This window comes from Sciurus vulgaris (assembly GCF_902686455.1).
Source record: "Sciurus vulgaris genome assembly, chromosome: 9".
Lineage (NCBI taxonomy): Eukaryota > Metazoa > Chordata > Mammalia > Rodentia > Sciuridae > Sciurus > Sciurus vulgaris.
This window is the reverse complement of record NC_136469.1, coordinates 50,433,949-50,450,460: the sequence shown is the minus strand read 5'-3', so window position 1 is coordinate 50,450,460 and position 16,512 is coordinate 50,433,949. Positions and strand designations below refer to the sequence as shown.

The 16,512-nt window shown below is 38.8% G+C and overlaps 1 protein-coding gene across 1 annotated transcript in view; it reads right to left on the bottom strand.

Moving 5' to 3' along the window:
* Nucleotides 1–15,176, bottom strand: part of COL25A1 (collagen type XXV alpha 1 chain) — a 453,979-nt gene extending 438,803 nt beyond the window's left edge. Inside the window, exons 1-2 of the mRNA XM_079153601.1 lie at nucleotides 14,273–15,176; nucleotides 13,213–13,282 (exon numbers count right to left, since the gene is read on the bottom strand). Of these exons, the coding sequence (XP_079009727.1) occupies nucleotides 13,213–13,282; nucleotides 14,273–14,569 (367 nt within the window). The 5' untranslated portion in view covers nucleotides 14,570–15,176. The remainder of the gene's footprint in view (nucleotides 1–13,212; nucleotides 13,283–14,272) is intronic.
* Nucleotides 15,177–16,512: the final 1,336 nt, after the last annotated feature.

Sequence of the window (16,512 nt, the reverse complement as noted above, 5' to 3'; positions counted from 1 at the left end):
AAATAGCAGCACAAAACCCCAAAACTCCCGTGAACCAGGCAAATGTGGCTTGCACAAGAATGGCATCCCCATAACCAAAAGGTCCCCTAGGCCCTCTGTCACCAGCCTCATGGGATATTTGTCCTTCAACAGAAAACTATGCACTGTCTGCACCACATCCTTTCTGCTTGTCTGATTCTTTGGAATCTATTCTATAGCTCTAAGTTGTGGATAAGTAATAACAAAGCAAAATAACTTGCCAAAAGCAAGCCAGGTAAAGCATCGTCAATAGAATGGAGGCAAAAGAGAGTTTATATTCACAATAGAGAAGGGAAGGTCCTGACTAGAATGGGAGTTCTGATTTAGGAATATCAATCTATTTTTGTAGCTTGATAGTTACATGGCTACACATCCACTCTGCCAGCAGAGCACTGCCTACTCTTTGGGATCCTCACATGGCATCTTAATTCTAAACATGGGTATGTTTGCTATTTACACTTGGTTTTCAGGAATTCAACAAACATTATTAATATCATATCCTATAAGTGTGAAGCAGTGTGAATATTCAACATGCCAGCAGCATATGATTACAATTAAACAAAAGTGGAGACTTGTAATAAATTGAAAATGGTGAGAAAATGATATACGATACACACAGGGTTATATGTGACTAATTATAAAATTCCTCTGTAGGGGATTTCTTCCTGAGGATTGATGATGGAATCAAGGATTTTCTGCTCAAAAAGATGAAGGCTTAAAAGGATAAAACACATTTTGAGTTTAATGTGTCCCAGGCTCACATATCAAAAACACAAAGTACACTTCAGACCTCTCAATCAAAGGATACATTTGACTATAAAAATAAATTAACTAGCTTTTTAGCATTCCAAAAATGGCAACATAAATTTAACTACCAACATGTAGTGTTCCTTATTCAGAACCTGATTGTAGAACCAAGTCAATATCCAGGAAAGGATTCTCAGAAGTAGCTGAAATTTAGAACACTAAATAACTTTGCACAGAAGGAAACTATATTCAAGAACATAAAAGCCCTGGTTTCTTTAAGGATGTAATTTCTCAGTACTAGAGTTTTTCTTTTATTAAAAACTTCTAGATTCAAACTAAAAAGCTTTCTCTCAGCAAAGGAAACTATCAGCAATGCGAAGAAAGAGCCTACAGAGTGGGAGAATATCTTTGCCAATCATACTTCAGATAGAGCACTAATCTCCAGAATCTATAAAGAACTCAAAAAACTCTACTCCAAGAATTCAAACAGTCCAGTCAACAAATGGGCTAAAGAAATGAATAGACACTTCACAGAAGAAGATCTACAAGCAATCAACAAACATATGGAAAAATGTTCAACATCTCTAGTAATAAGAGAAATGCAAATCAAAACCACCCTAAGGTTCCATCTCACCCCAATTAGAATGGCGATTATCAAGAATACGAGCAACAACAGGTGTTGGCGAGGATGTGGGGAGAAAGGTACACTCATACACTGCTGGTGGGGCTGCAAATTAGTGCAGCCGCTATGGAAAGCAGTGTGGAGATTCCTTAGAAAACTTGGAATGGAACCACCATTTGACCCAGCTATCCCACTCCTTGGCCTATACCCAAAGGACTTAAAATCTGCATACTACAGAAATACAGCCACATCAATGTTCATAGCTGCTCAATTCACAATAGCCAGACTGTGGAACCAACCTAGATCCCCTTCAATTGATGAGTGGATAAAGAAACTGTGGTATATATATACTATGGAATATTACTCAGCCATAAAGAATGATAAAATTATGACATTTGCAGGCAAATGGATGAAATTGGAGAATATCATGCTAAGTGAGATAAGCCAATCTCAAAAAGCCAAAGGACGAATGATATCGCTAATAAGTGGAGGTTGACACATAATGGGGGGGAGGGAAGGGTTAGAGTTAGGGTTAGGGAGGGGGGCAAGTATAGAGGAAGGAACTACTGTATAGAGGGTAAAGAGGGGTGGGAGGGGTGGGGGGAAGGGAAAAAAATAACAGAATGAATCAAACAACATTGCTCTATGTAAATTTATGATTACACAAATGGTATGCCTTTACGCCATGTACAAACAGAGAAACAACATGTATCCCATTTGTTTACAATAAAAAAAAAAAAAGATATTAAATAAAAAAAAAAAAAAAAAAAAAAAAAAAAAAAAAAAAAAAAAAAAAAAAAAAAAAAAAAACTTCCAGATGCACAGTATTTATGATAGGACTGAGTCACACTGTCAGGCTTGTTGCTTAAACTCTTGGGAAACTCTTGGTGTACCTGCAGTCAATGGGAGGTAAATTTAGAGGTTAAGTTTATTTGCTTATATCTCTTTTTTACAGCTCACTGTAGCTTTGCTAGGCATATGTGATCTTTCCAGCCTCTTTTTTTTTTTGCGGTGCTGGGGATTGAACCCCAGGGCCTTGTGCTTGCAAGGCAGGCACTCTACCAACTGAGCTATAACCCCAGCCCTTTCCAGCCTCTTAATTGGTCAATTTCTCAGCTTTGCTGCTTTATTCATTATTGACTTCTCTCAGAAGGCCAAGTAGCTAGTTCAAAAAGAAAAATCATATTTTATTCCAGTTTGAGACTATATATTAAAGAGAAAATTAATTGTTCACAAAAGATCAATAACTTGTACAGTTGTAGGTCATTTTATTTATGTGTCCTACAAGACAATTGAGAAAAATGCTTCACCCGTCCAAACAACTGTCCACAGCTAGCTACTCATATAGAAAAGAACATGGCTGATGACAGTAGACATTCATTTCCCTGGGAAGTACAGTCTTTCAATTTTCCTCGGGTAGCATTTTAGTACGGTTGTAGCCAGGTTTACACTTTCTCTCTGAAATTTATATCTCATTCACTATTGGCTCAGATTTCTAGAAATTTGTCCTATTATTTAAGCAGACAGAGAATTCATATATTCTCATTGTGTGATCAACTGAAATTTCAACATATAAATGTTATCATTTTACACACAACCAAAAATCAAACCAAGTCTCAAAGACCTTAGAAGCATCATTAATAACAATATAGAATTTCCACAAATTATATATAGTTAGCCTTCCACATTTGCAGGTTAAACCTACTATGGATTAAAAGTATTTGAGGAAAAAACACTGCATCTCTACTAAACGTGCACAGACTTGTTTTCTTGTCACTATTCCCTAAGCAATATAGTGTAACAATTATCTACATTATGGTCATTCTTACAAGTAATCTAGAGATGACTTAAAGCATATAGGAGAACATACAAAGGTTATATGCAGATACTAAACCACTTTAGGTGAAGGACTTGAGCACCTGTGGATTGGGGAGTACAGGGGGTTCCTGGACCAATCTCCCTTGGATCCACAGGGATACTGTAACTTGGGGGAGAACTTTTTAATGTAGTACCTTGCACACTAAGTATTAATTATTAATCAAAAATCAACTGTTTTAAAGAAGCAATGGATTGCTATAATTTGATGATAAAGCTATATAAGAACACCTAGAATTGAAGCATAAAACATGAAGGGAGAAATTTGAAGGAAAAAAACTGGCATTTTAAAAAAAGCTTAGAGGCTTAAAAAAATAAGTGACTAAAAAAGATGAAGTGAGATGCTGATTTTCTAATGAACAGCACCATGCTCAGTTACATCGAGTTTTCCAGGGCCACAATCTCCTAACATGTCCTTCTTTGCTGGAATACTGCAACCCATTAAAGTGACAAAACTACATTAAAAATCTTTTCTGGATTCCAATAATTTTAATAAATAATTTAACATACAATATTTCTAGTAATGCTTCTAATGCAGAATTTTGAAGAACAGTTCTATGTTGACAAGTCAAAGTATCTCTACAAAGAACAGCGTGGATGACACTGGGGACTGGTCTCTCCGTATCTTCTAACAGTGTCCTGTGAATCATAAGATTCTTTGGAGATGCCCCAATGGACACCACAGGGGAGAGGGGTAGGGTAACCAAAAGAAAGAGCATGTAGGGGTTTTGGTATCTGTCCCTTCTAACCTCTAAAATCAATCAGGGTAGTTAACAGTGGGTAAAATTCCATATACTAGGGTTTCTCACTAGACTTCGTTCTTTAAAAGGTGTAGCCTCTTCACAAAAAGTTGTAAAACCCTTGATCTTCAAGACTTGTGTCAACTTAAAAAAGGCCATGGCTTACACACTGCTGTAATCCCAGTGACTCGGGAGGCTGAGGCAGGAGGATCACAAGTTGCAGGCCCTAAGCAACTTAGTGAGACCCTGTCTCAAATTCAAAAAAAAAAAAAAAAAAAGAGGTTGGGGAAGTAGCTCAGTGATAAAGTACCCCAGGGTTCAGTCCCCAGAACCAAAACAGAAAAAAAAAAAAAAAAAAAATTACTATGACATACAAAGTTCTCAGAGAAAATGTTTAAAAAGTGTAGAGATGAGCCAGGCACAGTGCACACCTGTAATCCCAGCAGCTCAGGAGGCTGAGGCAGGAGGATTGCAGGTTCACAGCCAGCCTCAGCAACGTAGCAAGGTCCCTAAACAACTTAGAGAGACCCTGTCTCAAAATAAAAAAATTAAAAGAGCTGGGGATGTGTTTCAGTGGTTAAGTGTCCCTGGGTTCACTTCCTAATACCAAAAAAAAAAAAAAAAAAAGTGTGGAGATGAAAATATTGGTGTATGTAAAGAGATGAGTCATGATGAAGTCCCCAACTGAGTCAAGTTTTCAGATCTTAAATCATCATAAATTTCTAGAGAGCTCTATAACAAGCCCTAGAGATGCACAGATATAAATCCAAGCCCTTGCCACTCAACCCATCCCTCAGAAAAAGCCATGCACCTAAATCATGAGAACACTTGCCAGTTAGTGTGTCAGGATCTGTCCACAAGGGTCACTTGATCCTTGACCCACTTAACCCCAAACCACACTGATAACCATCCTTAGAAAGGTAGTTATTTTAGAAGTTGTTTCTATTTGAAATTCATCTGCTCTAACTTGTGCCCTAATTCTCTTAGCAATAAAATTATTTTTAAGTTTTCCAAAGTTCACTTTGGAGTCCCAAAACTTGCCAGCATTTCTGCCATGATTTTAAAATAAAAAGGTTGGTTTTTGTGTGTAGTTTGTGGAAATCACTTCTATCTTAGGATGATATCAAATATATCTAAAAAATAAAACAAACACTGGATTCTGGATCCCAAGAAACCACAATTGGGGTTTCAGAATTCCTAGGAGAGTAATATAAACAACTTACCTTTAACTTCTACCAGGGCTGACCTAAGATACAGGAACACTGGGTAAGACATGTCAATTTTCCTAGCATATTTAATTTAGCATCTTTAGAAACAAAAATAGAGTTATAATGGAGAATTCCTTTGGCTCACTAACTATGGTCCAGAATTCCATTACGATAAAAACTAAAATACCAGGCTTTCAAGTTTGATGGTAGAAAGATACGAGTAGCTATTTCTTCCCCTTTTACTCTTCCCACACGAGCTTTTTGTTAAAAAAAAATTTTTAAAGAAAACAATAGACTTCACCCCTACCCCAAGCAACTACTTCTAGTCAGACATATTCTGACACTCAGTATTACCAGAATGCACAAACTAAAGCTGGCTACAATCCATACAACTTACGCAACCACATGGCCTAAATGTGAAAATTGTAGTTAAAAATGTGCTGACCACATCTCAAACACAAGAAAAAAAAACTTTGTGTGAATAATCCAGAAGACTAGAAGAATCTATTCTTCCTAAAGACTCCTAAAATATCCAAATAAACAGAGTTTTGGCATTGCTGGTGAATTTGGTCTATGTCTATTAAATATGCATAAAAAAATTCTGGGTGCAATGGCTCATGCCTATAATCCCAGCTATTCCAGAGGCTGATGCAGGAGGATCACAATTTCAAAGCCAGCTTGGGCAATTTAGCAAGTCTTTGTCTCAAAATGAATCATAAAAAGGTCTGGGGGCATAGCTCAGTGGTCTAGCATGTGTAAGGACCCAAATCAGATTCCCAGTATCAAAAACAACAAACAAAAAGGCAAATTTAGTGATAAGACTAAGGAACATAAAACAGAAATATAAAGAATGCCTTTCAACTATTATATGTGGCAAATTAAGTTGAAATGGGAACTCTAGACGTAAATGATGTTAGAAGCATGACAGTAATTCCAAATGATTCTGGATTCTGAGAAGTTACAAAATATACAAAATCTCCAATGAATAAATTTAATTACATTTGGATTATTGTAGCTACTGGAACACTAGCCTAAAGTTCATAGCTATGAATGTATCTGCTAAATACCTCTTAGGTTATTTATTTATTTAGGTTAATAACCCTTAGGTTAATACAAACAATGCAACTGGGTGCAGTGGTACTCTCAGCTACTCTGGAAGCTGAAGTAGGAGGATCACAAGGTCAAGGCTGGGGAGGTAGCCCAGTGGTATAGTGGTAGACAATGTGTCTAACATGCGCAAGGCCCTGGGTTCAATCCCCAGCACTGCAAAAAAATAAAATTTACTAGATTCTTTTAAGCAGCTGATAGGGTACTCTATTCTTCAAATCTAGGTGGTAGAAATTGCTTCCTCCATTAATCTTTTCCATTGTAAAACACCTGCTAGTGATTTCATTGGGAAGGAGCTGTCAGAGTAGAGGAAGTCCTGTTATTCAGCTCAGTTTCTTCTCCCCATGGTCACAGAGGGGAGGTGCCTGCCACCTAGTGGCATTTCCTTGTGGAATCTCATCAACGTAAAGGACACAGAATAATCATTTGAAGGAATATATGATGCCAATGAAAAGTGCTTGGTTTTAATTTGTGATTCCCATTTAATTCTGCATGTCACACTTCTGCATTTCCTCCCTTTCAAGAAAAACATTCTTTTTTTTTTTTTTTTAATTGCAAGATTGCTGAACAAATCCCAATGAAAAGAGTAACTATCCATGGGTGAGAATTAGGTGTCATTTTTAACACAAATTTAAGGGGAGTGTTAAATGTCATGGTACATTCAACCACTGCATGGAACTTCACCCGTGGCAGCAGACAGGGGTGGGGGTTGCTTCTATGTTTAACCATCACATACTGGGCTTCAGCCTGCAGCCCAGACTGACTCATCCATTGTTTTCACATTCTCAGCTTCCATCAAACCACCAAGTAATGTTTATAAAGTGGTAGGATGCAACTAAAACACTTTTTCATGATAGGTTTTGGATGGTTTCCATCCAAGATAACAGATTGATGTTATTTGGATGAGTGTCTAGAGAGGTTCTCCTGCGGCAGGAAATGCCTCCCTGGGCTGCAAAGCAGTTTTTAATCTGGCGTGATTCCCCACCAGCTCTCCATCCACCTAATCCTGTGGATGAGAGGATGTTCCTTCATTCCCAGACCTAAGCCTGCCGTTCAGATACTGTTTTGGTTAATACCATGGAGTTGATTTTGTACAATTACAAAGCAATCAGAAACACAGTAGGTTATTAAGGCCCCAAGAGGGAACTTGCTCCTGCACATTCTTTGAAGAAGCTACAGCAAATTAAACTTCATGCAGAATTTATACCCTTCTCTCAAGAGGAACAGAATTACTAACAGAAAAAACTCAGAGAGGAACAGAATTACTATGAGCAAAAGAGAATCTGAAGAATTAACTTACCAACTTATTGACATGAGAGGCAAAAGAGAAGAAACAAGAATACTACTTGAAGAATCCATTTGTCCTTGGGTCATCCAGATAACAGGCGTTTTGCCAGCTGTCACTGCTGGACTAACTAAAAGTGTTACAACTGAACTGTTGGACTCATTGAGACCACAACAATTTACATAAATGCTTAGAAGCACTTGCATGTCGCATTGTATTGTCTGGTCTTAAAGAAGAGAGTAATGTCCGCCATTCTCATTTAAATAACATTTTGAGCATTTTAATTTGCTTTCCTTCTGCAAGGGGTCTAACTAATCTTAACCTTACATAACTGAAAATCTACATATTATTCCCTCACTTGATGACTCAGGAGGCTGAGGCAGGAGGACTGCAAGTTCAAAATAAGCCTCAGCAACTTAGTGATACCCTAAGCATTTTAATAAGATCCTGTCTCAAAATAAAAAATAAAATGGACTGGGAATGTGGCCCCTCTGTTTTCAGTCTCCACTTAAAAAAATAAAAGGCTCTTCTTAAATCATGGGAAAGGGTGCACAGCCTCAAGGTTATGGATAATATTTATTTCCACCCCAAATTAAGTCAATCACCAGGGGCTTCATTGCTCACATTTTTGAAAGCTACCTCTAATTGCCTACATTTTGTCTTCCTTTATATATAATCATTTTCATAGATGTGGAGAGTAGGTAGAGACCTCAGGAGATATCTAGCATATCTTCTTATATCTCTAGCTAAAGTCTTTAAGCAAGTGCCTAACTACTATACTTACTGATCATCCCTGAATGCACAGTGGCCAGGGCCAGAAGAACTGTGTTCAGTATACCAGATAGGAAGTTTCTCCTCTTTCTCAACCTGAATTTCACTACTTACAAGAGAAAGGTAGAAAAACAAATCATCATCATATTATTGATGACAACCCTTTATATATTAAGAGTCACATTTTTGTTTCAGTTGGGGTATCAGTTTAGGTACACAAGATACCAACATTATCTACCTATTAATTATTAGAAAGACAAAAGTAAAGTGAGGTGATGCTGATCAGCTTTTTATCCATTGACAAAGCTTTTAGTTTTCATCACAAGCTAGATTTTTCTCCTAGTATGAATTTATAAATGAGAGCTATGATCTCTCCATCCCAGAGGGGGGAAAAATTTTTAAACCCTAGTAATTACAAAAATTGAAGAAATTTTGGTCACATGCACCACAACACACTTACACTTTTACTTGATTGTGCTTATCACACCTGTAAATTCATGTCATTTTAAAATAAATTTGTCGTCCTCATCAAAATGGAAGTCCCGTGAGGGCAGGTACCCAGTGTGTCTTGCTCATCTGCATACTCCCATTATCCAGCACAGTATTTGGCACATAGAAGGTTCTTCATCTTATCTGGAGAACTGATAAAGGCCCTTCAAAATCATTACTGTCCAGCAGTCTTAACTTTGGAGATATGAAAATAGTTTATAAATCATACCTGGAAACAATTTGCCCAAGGTTGTGTAACATGGTAATGACAAAGCCAGGATTATTTTGCATGCTTTATTCCCCCTTCCCATTCTCCATTCCTTATACCAAGAGGTTCTTTCACCTAAAACCCTGGGCAGGCAAAACTACTGATGAGTAATACACCTTGGTGATCTAAGCAGCTTTTGGTTGGTTGCCTGGTTCCCACTGTTATCAGTTAGAACATGAAAGTCCTTCCATGAATATGCCTGGTTTATTCATACTTTATGTAAGACTCCAAGAAACAGAACCCAGGACAGAATTCTACAGCCATAGTAAAGAGCCAGCTTATTATGTCATAGGAGGGTCAGATTTTACAGAGGCCAAACCACAGATGCCAGCTGTACTTCCATGGCTCAGTTAGCTACTGCTAAATCAAATATTCTGCTAAACAGAGCTTCTATGTGTAAAGGTTTTTAAAATTTGTCATCTTAGATATTTTAAAAGGCAAATTTAAAAATAAAATAGAACATCTCCTGAGCTCATGAACAAAGTAAATGTGAATTTTCAGGGGAATAAAGATGATCTAAAACTGGAATGTGGTAATGGTTGCCCAAGTATAAATTTATTACAGATCTTAAAATGGGTAAATATGGTCAGTTATACTTTAGTAATGCTGCTAAAAAAATAAGTATGAAAATGAATTCAGTAGCTGAGCTACTTCCTTTTGTAAACATCTGGTATTAAACCAAAAAGACACTCTTTACTACCACCATGCTCTTTTAAACCCAGATCCTATCTACTTCAGTCACACTTCACCTAAAAGATCAAAAGTTTCCCTCTAATTTTGGTAAAAATATTTTAGGAGACTAATATAAATATCCAAAAAGAATCAACCTTCATGATATAGCAACAAAAGAAATTAACTAGTATAATTATCTACATAAATATTTTATAGATATTTGTTTAAGCATTAGCAATTAAAATTTGTTAAAATTAAGTGTTTTAGTTCAAAACTTGCCATTAATCAGCCATTGGGTTCCAAGCAAGTTACATGACATCTCTGGGCTTCTGTTTGTCCACTTACATCATGTTTCCCTGTGGCCCACATTAGAGATAAATAGCATATAAGAATAATAGAAATTATTATGTAATACATAGCTACTAATCTGGCAAACTGCTTATATAAATTATCATTCTTTGACGGTGCAATTAGTCTTTTTTGGTTTTTCATCTGTTTGTTTTTTTCTGCCCCATAAGAAAATGGAACATTGAAAAGCTGATTAGTTTGAGTGAGGTCACACATTTTTTAGTAGCAGATCCAGAATTCCAATCCATAATTATCCAGCTCCAAAACCTATACCAATCTCTGTTTCTTATTTGACCTTAGACTTTTCAGTTAGATGTGGGCATGAATCCTGACCTAGCCTTTAGTGTGCTAATCACTTTCTTGAGTCCCAGCTTCCTCATCTATAAAAGGAGATTACTAGTACTTAATTCTGAGTTGTTATGAAAATTAAATTAGTGTGTCTCCTACAATTAGACGTCATTCAATAAATAGTCTTTCTTGTCCAGGTCCCACACAAGTTCCTTCTTCTGTATTAAAAAATAGAGAGAGAGAAGAGAGGAAAAAAAGTTGTGATTTCCTTCTAGCCTACCTGGAACAAACCTCGCTGGGACCGAGTTCCATCAAAAGCAATTAAGAGTGAACACAAACAACACAGCATTATTCCTTTGCTCTCAATCCTTGGCTCTGTGTCTGAGACTGTCAACAAGAGTGTCAACTTCAAGGGGTGGGCATCTGTCCACAGGAACTGAGCTGAGGTCACAGACTTGTCTTGCTCTGCCCTGCAAACAGATGTCTGGGTGACAACTCTTAGTCACTGAACCACAGTTAGAGCCAAATCAGGTGGGAAGTGCTGTATCTCTTTTCTAATCCTCTTGGCCAGCCCATCAGTTCCCTAAGACAATACCTCATTGACCAGGATTCAAAATAGCTAGTTTTCACCAGGATACTATTTTTAAACGTAATGCCCTTATTTTGATGATGTCTGATTATTTCACAAGAAGGGTATTTCTGTAACAGTGGTTTGTCAGCAAAAAAAAAAAAAAAAAAAGAAAGAAAGAAAGAAAGAAAAGAAAACCCTTTGATTTTGATTCTAGATATTGAAATGCACACCTTCACAGTTAGCCAGGTAAAAACTGATGTAATGTGGAGCTCTAGTGGTAGCAATGAAGTAAAGCAGCTGTTTTTGAAAGCCAAAAAAAGAAGCCTAGGAAATTACCATTTATTATTCAATTACCTCGTTAAGATGAAAAAAACAGTCCAAATGCATCTTCTAAGATGCAAACTCTAAACAGTCACTTTCTTCCACGTTGCAAGTTAGACTTCAATAACTAGCCTGCATTAAATATCATGAAGCGGTAATATCTTCCTAGAAAATAGAACTTAATGCTATGAAATTCACTTTTCTACTTTTTAAACAAGTTCACTTAAGAAGCCTACTAATTTAATGCTAGCTACTTTTTTCATACAGCAAGCAAAAGTACTCTATACAAAAAACTGCTGGACTCTTATTAGTCATGTCATCAGCGTAATCTTGTATCATACCAACTGTCTTAGGAATTGAAATAATCTCTACATGCTGATGAGGTTGTTGTGTGTTAATTCCTGCACTAGGAAAGTACCTTTCTTGAATATCTGACTTCTGAGGACTTTGCCAACTTAAAACAACTACGAGTGAAACCTGGAATGTCAAATGTTAATCCTTTGTTTTACTGTTACCTAGAGTATTCATCTTCTCAATCAAAAGCCTTCATTTAAAAATATATATAGTTCAATTATGGTCAACAACATAATAGAATAGAAAATTCTATTTTTATGCTACACAACCTGGATTTGTCATTTAAAATTTCTAAACATGGTGACAGACTTAGCTATGTCAAAACAAGGAGAAAAAAATCTCAGAATGTGAGAAAATACAGGTACTAGTCTTTCCATACACATACATTACTTAACAACAGGAATATGTTCTGAGGATTACACTGTTAGGCAATTTCATCAGTGAGCTAATCTCATATGGTGCACTCATACAAACTAAGATGGTTATGCTCTCATTAGGTGATATAATCTTTTGGGACCACCATCAAATATGTGGTCTGTCATTGGTCAATCTGTCATTATATAGCACATGACCATATATACATTACATATATACATATATATTATATATATATTCATGTTTTTTAATATTAAAGTGTAACTCACTTTCCATGTATGATAAAAGAAACTAAAATGTCCATCAATACATGAACAATGTTTATCTGAAAAATATCTAGACTCATAAGAGTTTTTATAGCTTATATCATGGAATCTGCTAAAAGTTTTCCAATAGACATATTCCAAAGGCTTTTAAATTGTTAAGCCTACAGATGACTACCAAGTCTCAGAGATCTGTGAATGAAGACTGATTGATTACTGGGGGATTTTACTCATTGATGTCTCTCTTTCTCCTCCTAATATGCTGTCATTGATAGAGTTCCCTAAAACTGCACAAAAATAAATGGTAAAAGTACAAAAATCTTTTCTGAAAATTCATTGAAAATGCAGTATTTGAAATGGGAAACTCAAAGTAAAGAACTAATTTCTTTTTAGTCTTCATCTTTAGCTATAGGATAAGAGAGATAACCTTTCTGATAGAAAAGGTAAAAGGCAAGAAGTGAAGGTGGTTTACTAATGTAATCATATACCAATGGAAATAAGCAAAACCTGCACTAATGCGACATTTGCCACCAAGGAACTCAAAATCTACCAATTCTACAGTTCTTCCCACAGATATTAACATGATAAAATTGAATACTTTCAATGTGTGAACCTAAACACTTTGTCTTTGTACATCATCTTGCCTGTATTTTCCATGGTGATTATTTCTATCTCCCTTGCTTTCCCATATCAGACCTAGGTATGAGGCTTAAAATAATACTGGGGGCTTATTTGCCATCCTTTCGACTGAGGACACATTGATTTTATTAAAGCAAGTTGAGTCTGCATTCTTTCTTTACTATTATTACAGGTAGACTTGACAGACACAGAACCTTTGTTTGCAAATGTTCTGCTCTGGAGGAAATCTTGTTAAATAAGTTCCATTTTACCTGCTGGGCAGTTGCACTCTGAAGGTGCTTCTCTTGCGATTCTTATTTTAGCCATATGTTCGTAGGATTTCTGTAGGAAAAGAAGAGGTATTAGCGATCATCAGTAGCACTGTAGAGAAATGGATGCTTTAAGGACTCTGACCATATGTCTGATTTGCCAACATTTGATAGGCTACATAACTAACATTTACATATGTACTTGGACCTTAGTCAAAAGGTAACAGTACCCAAGACCTAAAAAAAGAAAGTGACCATTGACATGGTATCAAGATTGCTAGATTTGTATAACATCTTTCTCCATTCTCCAACTTCCACCACCCTCTCCCTCAGCCCTAGAATAAGCAATGCACTAACATGTTGCAGTTCTAGGTCAGCCATGGCTTACCAAAAACAGCCAACACCTTACACCTTACACATGAAGATCAAATGCTTTCTCCAACTAAGGCTAAACATCGTCTCTGTTGAAAGAGCAACTTTCACCCAAACTCTAAAGCCATACTTAAACACAACACTGCTTCCTTTCAATTCTCACCTCCAATGGTTTTGCATTCATGAATACCTGACCACTGCAACCTTTCCTAAAGATAAAGCTACTTTAAATTTTTTTTAATTTTTAGTATAAAAAGATCCAATAGGTGAAATTATTGATTTAAATTATATGATTATTTCACTTTTATGCATTAATAACAACTATGGCCCTAACCTTATAATATGTGAAGGATAAAACAGATGTTATCTCTGCAAGAAATATTCTCCACACAACTGGGAAAGAATTACATCAGCCTCCAGAAAACTAGAGATAAAATGACCTCCTGTCATTCTGGCCACCCTTTCCCCTTTTAGACCTCCACACCTGTTTGGCATGCAAACATTAAGAAAGAGCGAGAGAAGGTAAAATATAAAGAATTGGATATATCAAGAGAGGTGCATACATGCAAATATATGCTACAGTGAGCGTTATGCAGATGCACATAATCAAATCAAGTATGCATACTGTAAGGGTAAAGTCTAGTCCTATACACAGGCTCACACCTGTGCAAAATACCCCAGCCTCTCACACCTGAGCCAGAAGGCGCTCCACTTTCTCTTGCACCATGGCCTTCAGTTGATCCAGGGTATCAGGCAGCAGACGAATAGAAGGATCCCCTTTAGCGGATTCGAGAGCGGCGATCCTAGCCTGGAGGTCGTTGGTTTTCACCCCAAGGTACAGACAAGAAACCACGGCTACCACTGATAGCAGGGTCGCCAGAGCCGTGCACTGGGGCATGGTACGGGCACAACGCTGCCCGGAGGGGCTCGGGTCTTCGGATCCAGGCTCTCGTACCCCTCCTTTCCCTGCATGCTTCTTCACCAGCATTGTGTCGGCTGCCTCGGCTTCGCCTTCCACCCTCTATCTCCTCCAATAATCTTAAAAGGAGAGGAAAAGGACGATTCCTTTAAAGTTCAGTCTCTGTGGCTGCACAACTAGTTGGTGGAGTCGGAGCCAGGGCGCGGAGATGGACCTGCGCTTTGCTCAGCTTTGAGAGCAGCGGACATGGACCATCCTCCGTTTCCTTCTCTCCTCCCAGTTGAGAGTGAAAAGCCCCTCAGTCCAGGGACAGGGTGGCGATGGGGTAAAAAGCGAAATGAAACCCACCCAGCCCGCTTTCCTAACCCTCAAAAACAGACACCTCTTCCGAGGTCCCTGAGAGCTGCAGTGTAGAGTCGGGGGACAGCGGGCGCGGCGAGGGGCCGCTGCTCTCCCTCCCCGCCGAGCTCTGGACCTGTTGCGTCTGATAGTTTGCCTTAATTCTACCTATTCGGTGTCTTTCCGCACACCGACCAGTTTCCCACCTGGATTCAGCTCAAGGCAAAAAGGCTGAGCGACACCGGAGAGCGCAGCTCAAGAAGGGTGGCCAAGGGGGAGAGTAGAGAGGAAAACGAAATAACCCAAGAAGCAAACGCAAGTCGCGGCTGCCCTAAGTATCTCCTCAGCCTCGCGTGTGCGAGCCTTAAATATCCTTCGGGATGCTCGTGTGCGAGTGTGTGTGTGAGTGCGCGCGCGCTCCGATCGCGACGTCCCTCCCCCGACCCCCTCCCGGCGCCGGCGTCCGGTCCGCAGCTCCTGCGGCTGTGAGCCCCCCTCCCACAAAGCCAAAACAGGAGTTCGCCTCATTAGCATAATGTATTCACCTTCGCCCAGCCGGCGGGGCGGACCGGGAGACCCCCGGAGGGGGCGGGGAGCTTGGGTGGGAGCGGAGCGGGAGGTCCATTATTAGCATAATGTATGCAAATAGCTGGAGCAGCCACCCTGATTGGAGAGGAGCTTGGCAGCCCCTCCCCCCTCCGCGCAGTAACTTCTGCGTCCCCCAAAGCCACCTCTCTGGCCTGGGGGGGCCGAATCCCGGTCCGCTGTGCTGATGGAGGCCACTCTGCTTACACCCTCCCAGCCCAGCGCCCCCTCTTTTTCCCAGTTAAAAATGGAGAAATGGCCTCCAGAAGAGAAGGAGTGAAGCTGTACGCTCTAGTTCTGGTCCTCACTCAAAAGCAGCAGCAGAAACTCTGCCCACCTCGCCCTAGTGCCTCATTGAACCTCCTTCTTCACTTTCTCACATGCCCAGAGGCAGTGTCTGGTTGACGTCTGTGGTACCTTTCCCAACTTCCCTTCCTTTCCCCTGCGGGGCAGCAGATTCTCCGAGGAGGGGAAGTTTTCTCTCCCCTCCCCCAGTTTCCTTCTGTCTTGACGATGCTGTCTCTCCCCAGCTCTGTGTTCCTACTCTGTACTAGGGTGCTAATGCGTTTTCCTGATTCCCTGCTTCGTGGGATTGAATAAGGGAGTGTTGAGGCACACATATGTCTCAGGAATGAGGTCAATTTTTCCTCTTCCCCTACTTTCTCCTCACGCTGTTCCCTCTGGATCAAATTACAGGGTCTCTAATGGGATTTTTAAAGTTGGTAACAAGTAGCATTTTGCATCTAATAGACTTTGGGGAAAATATAATTATCCTGAAGAGTTCCTTCTTATCACATATTTCCCATGTTCCTTGACCTCACGATTGTAAGCATTCAACAAAATACTAAGCTGATCTTTCTCACTTGTGTAAACAGATATTGCTAGGTATGAAATGGGATAAGGAAATTTCAAATTCATTACGGGATGAAACAGTCAACATGAGGGAAGACTGATTTTTGCTATAAAGTTGAAATGATAATTTCTGACATTTGTATTACGTAGTGGTTCACAAAGGATGGTTCCAGGTCAATAATATTAGCATCACTTGAGAATTTATGCAACATTCAGATTCTGGCGATCCCACTCCA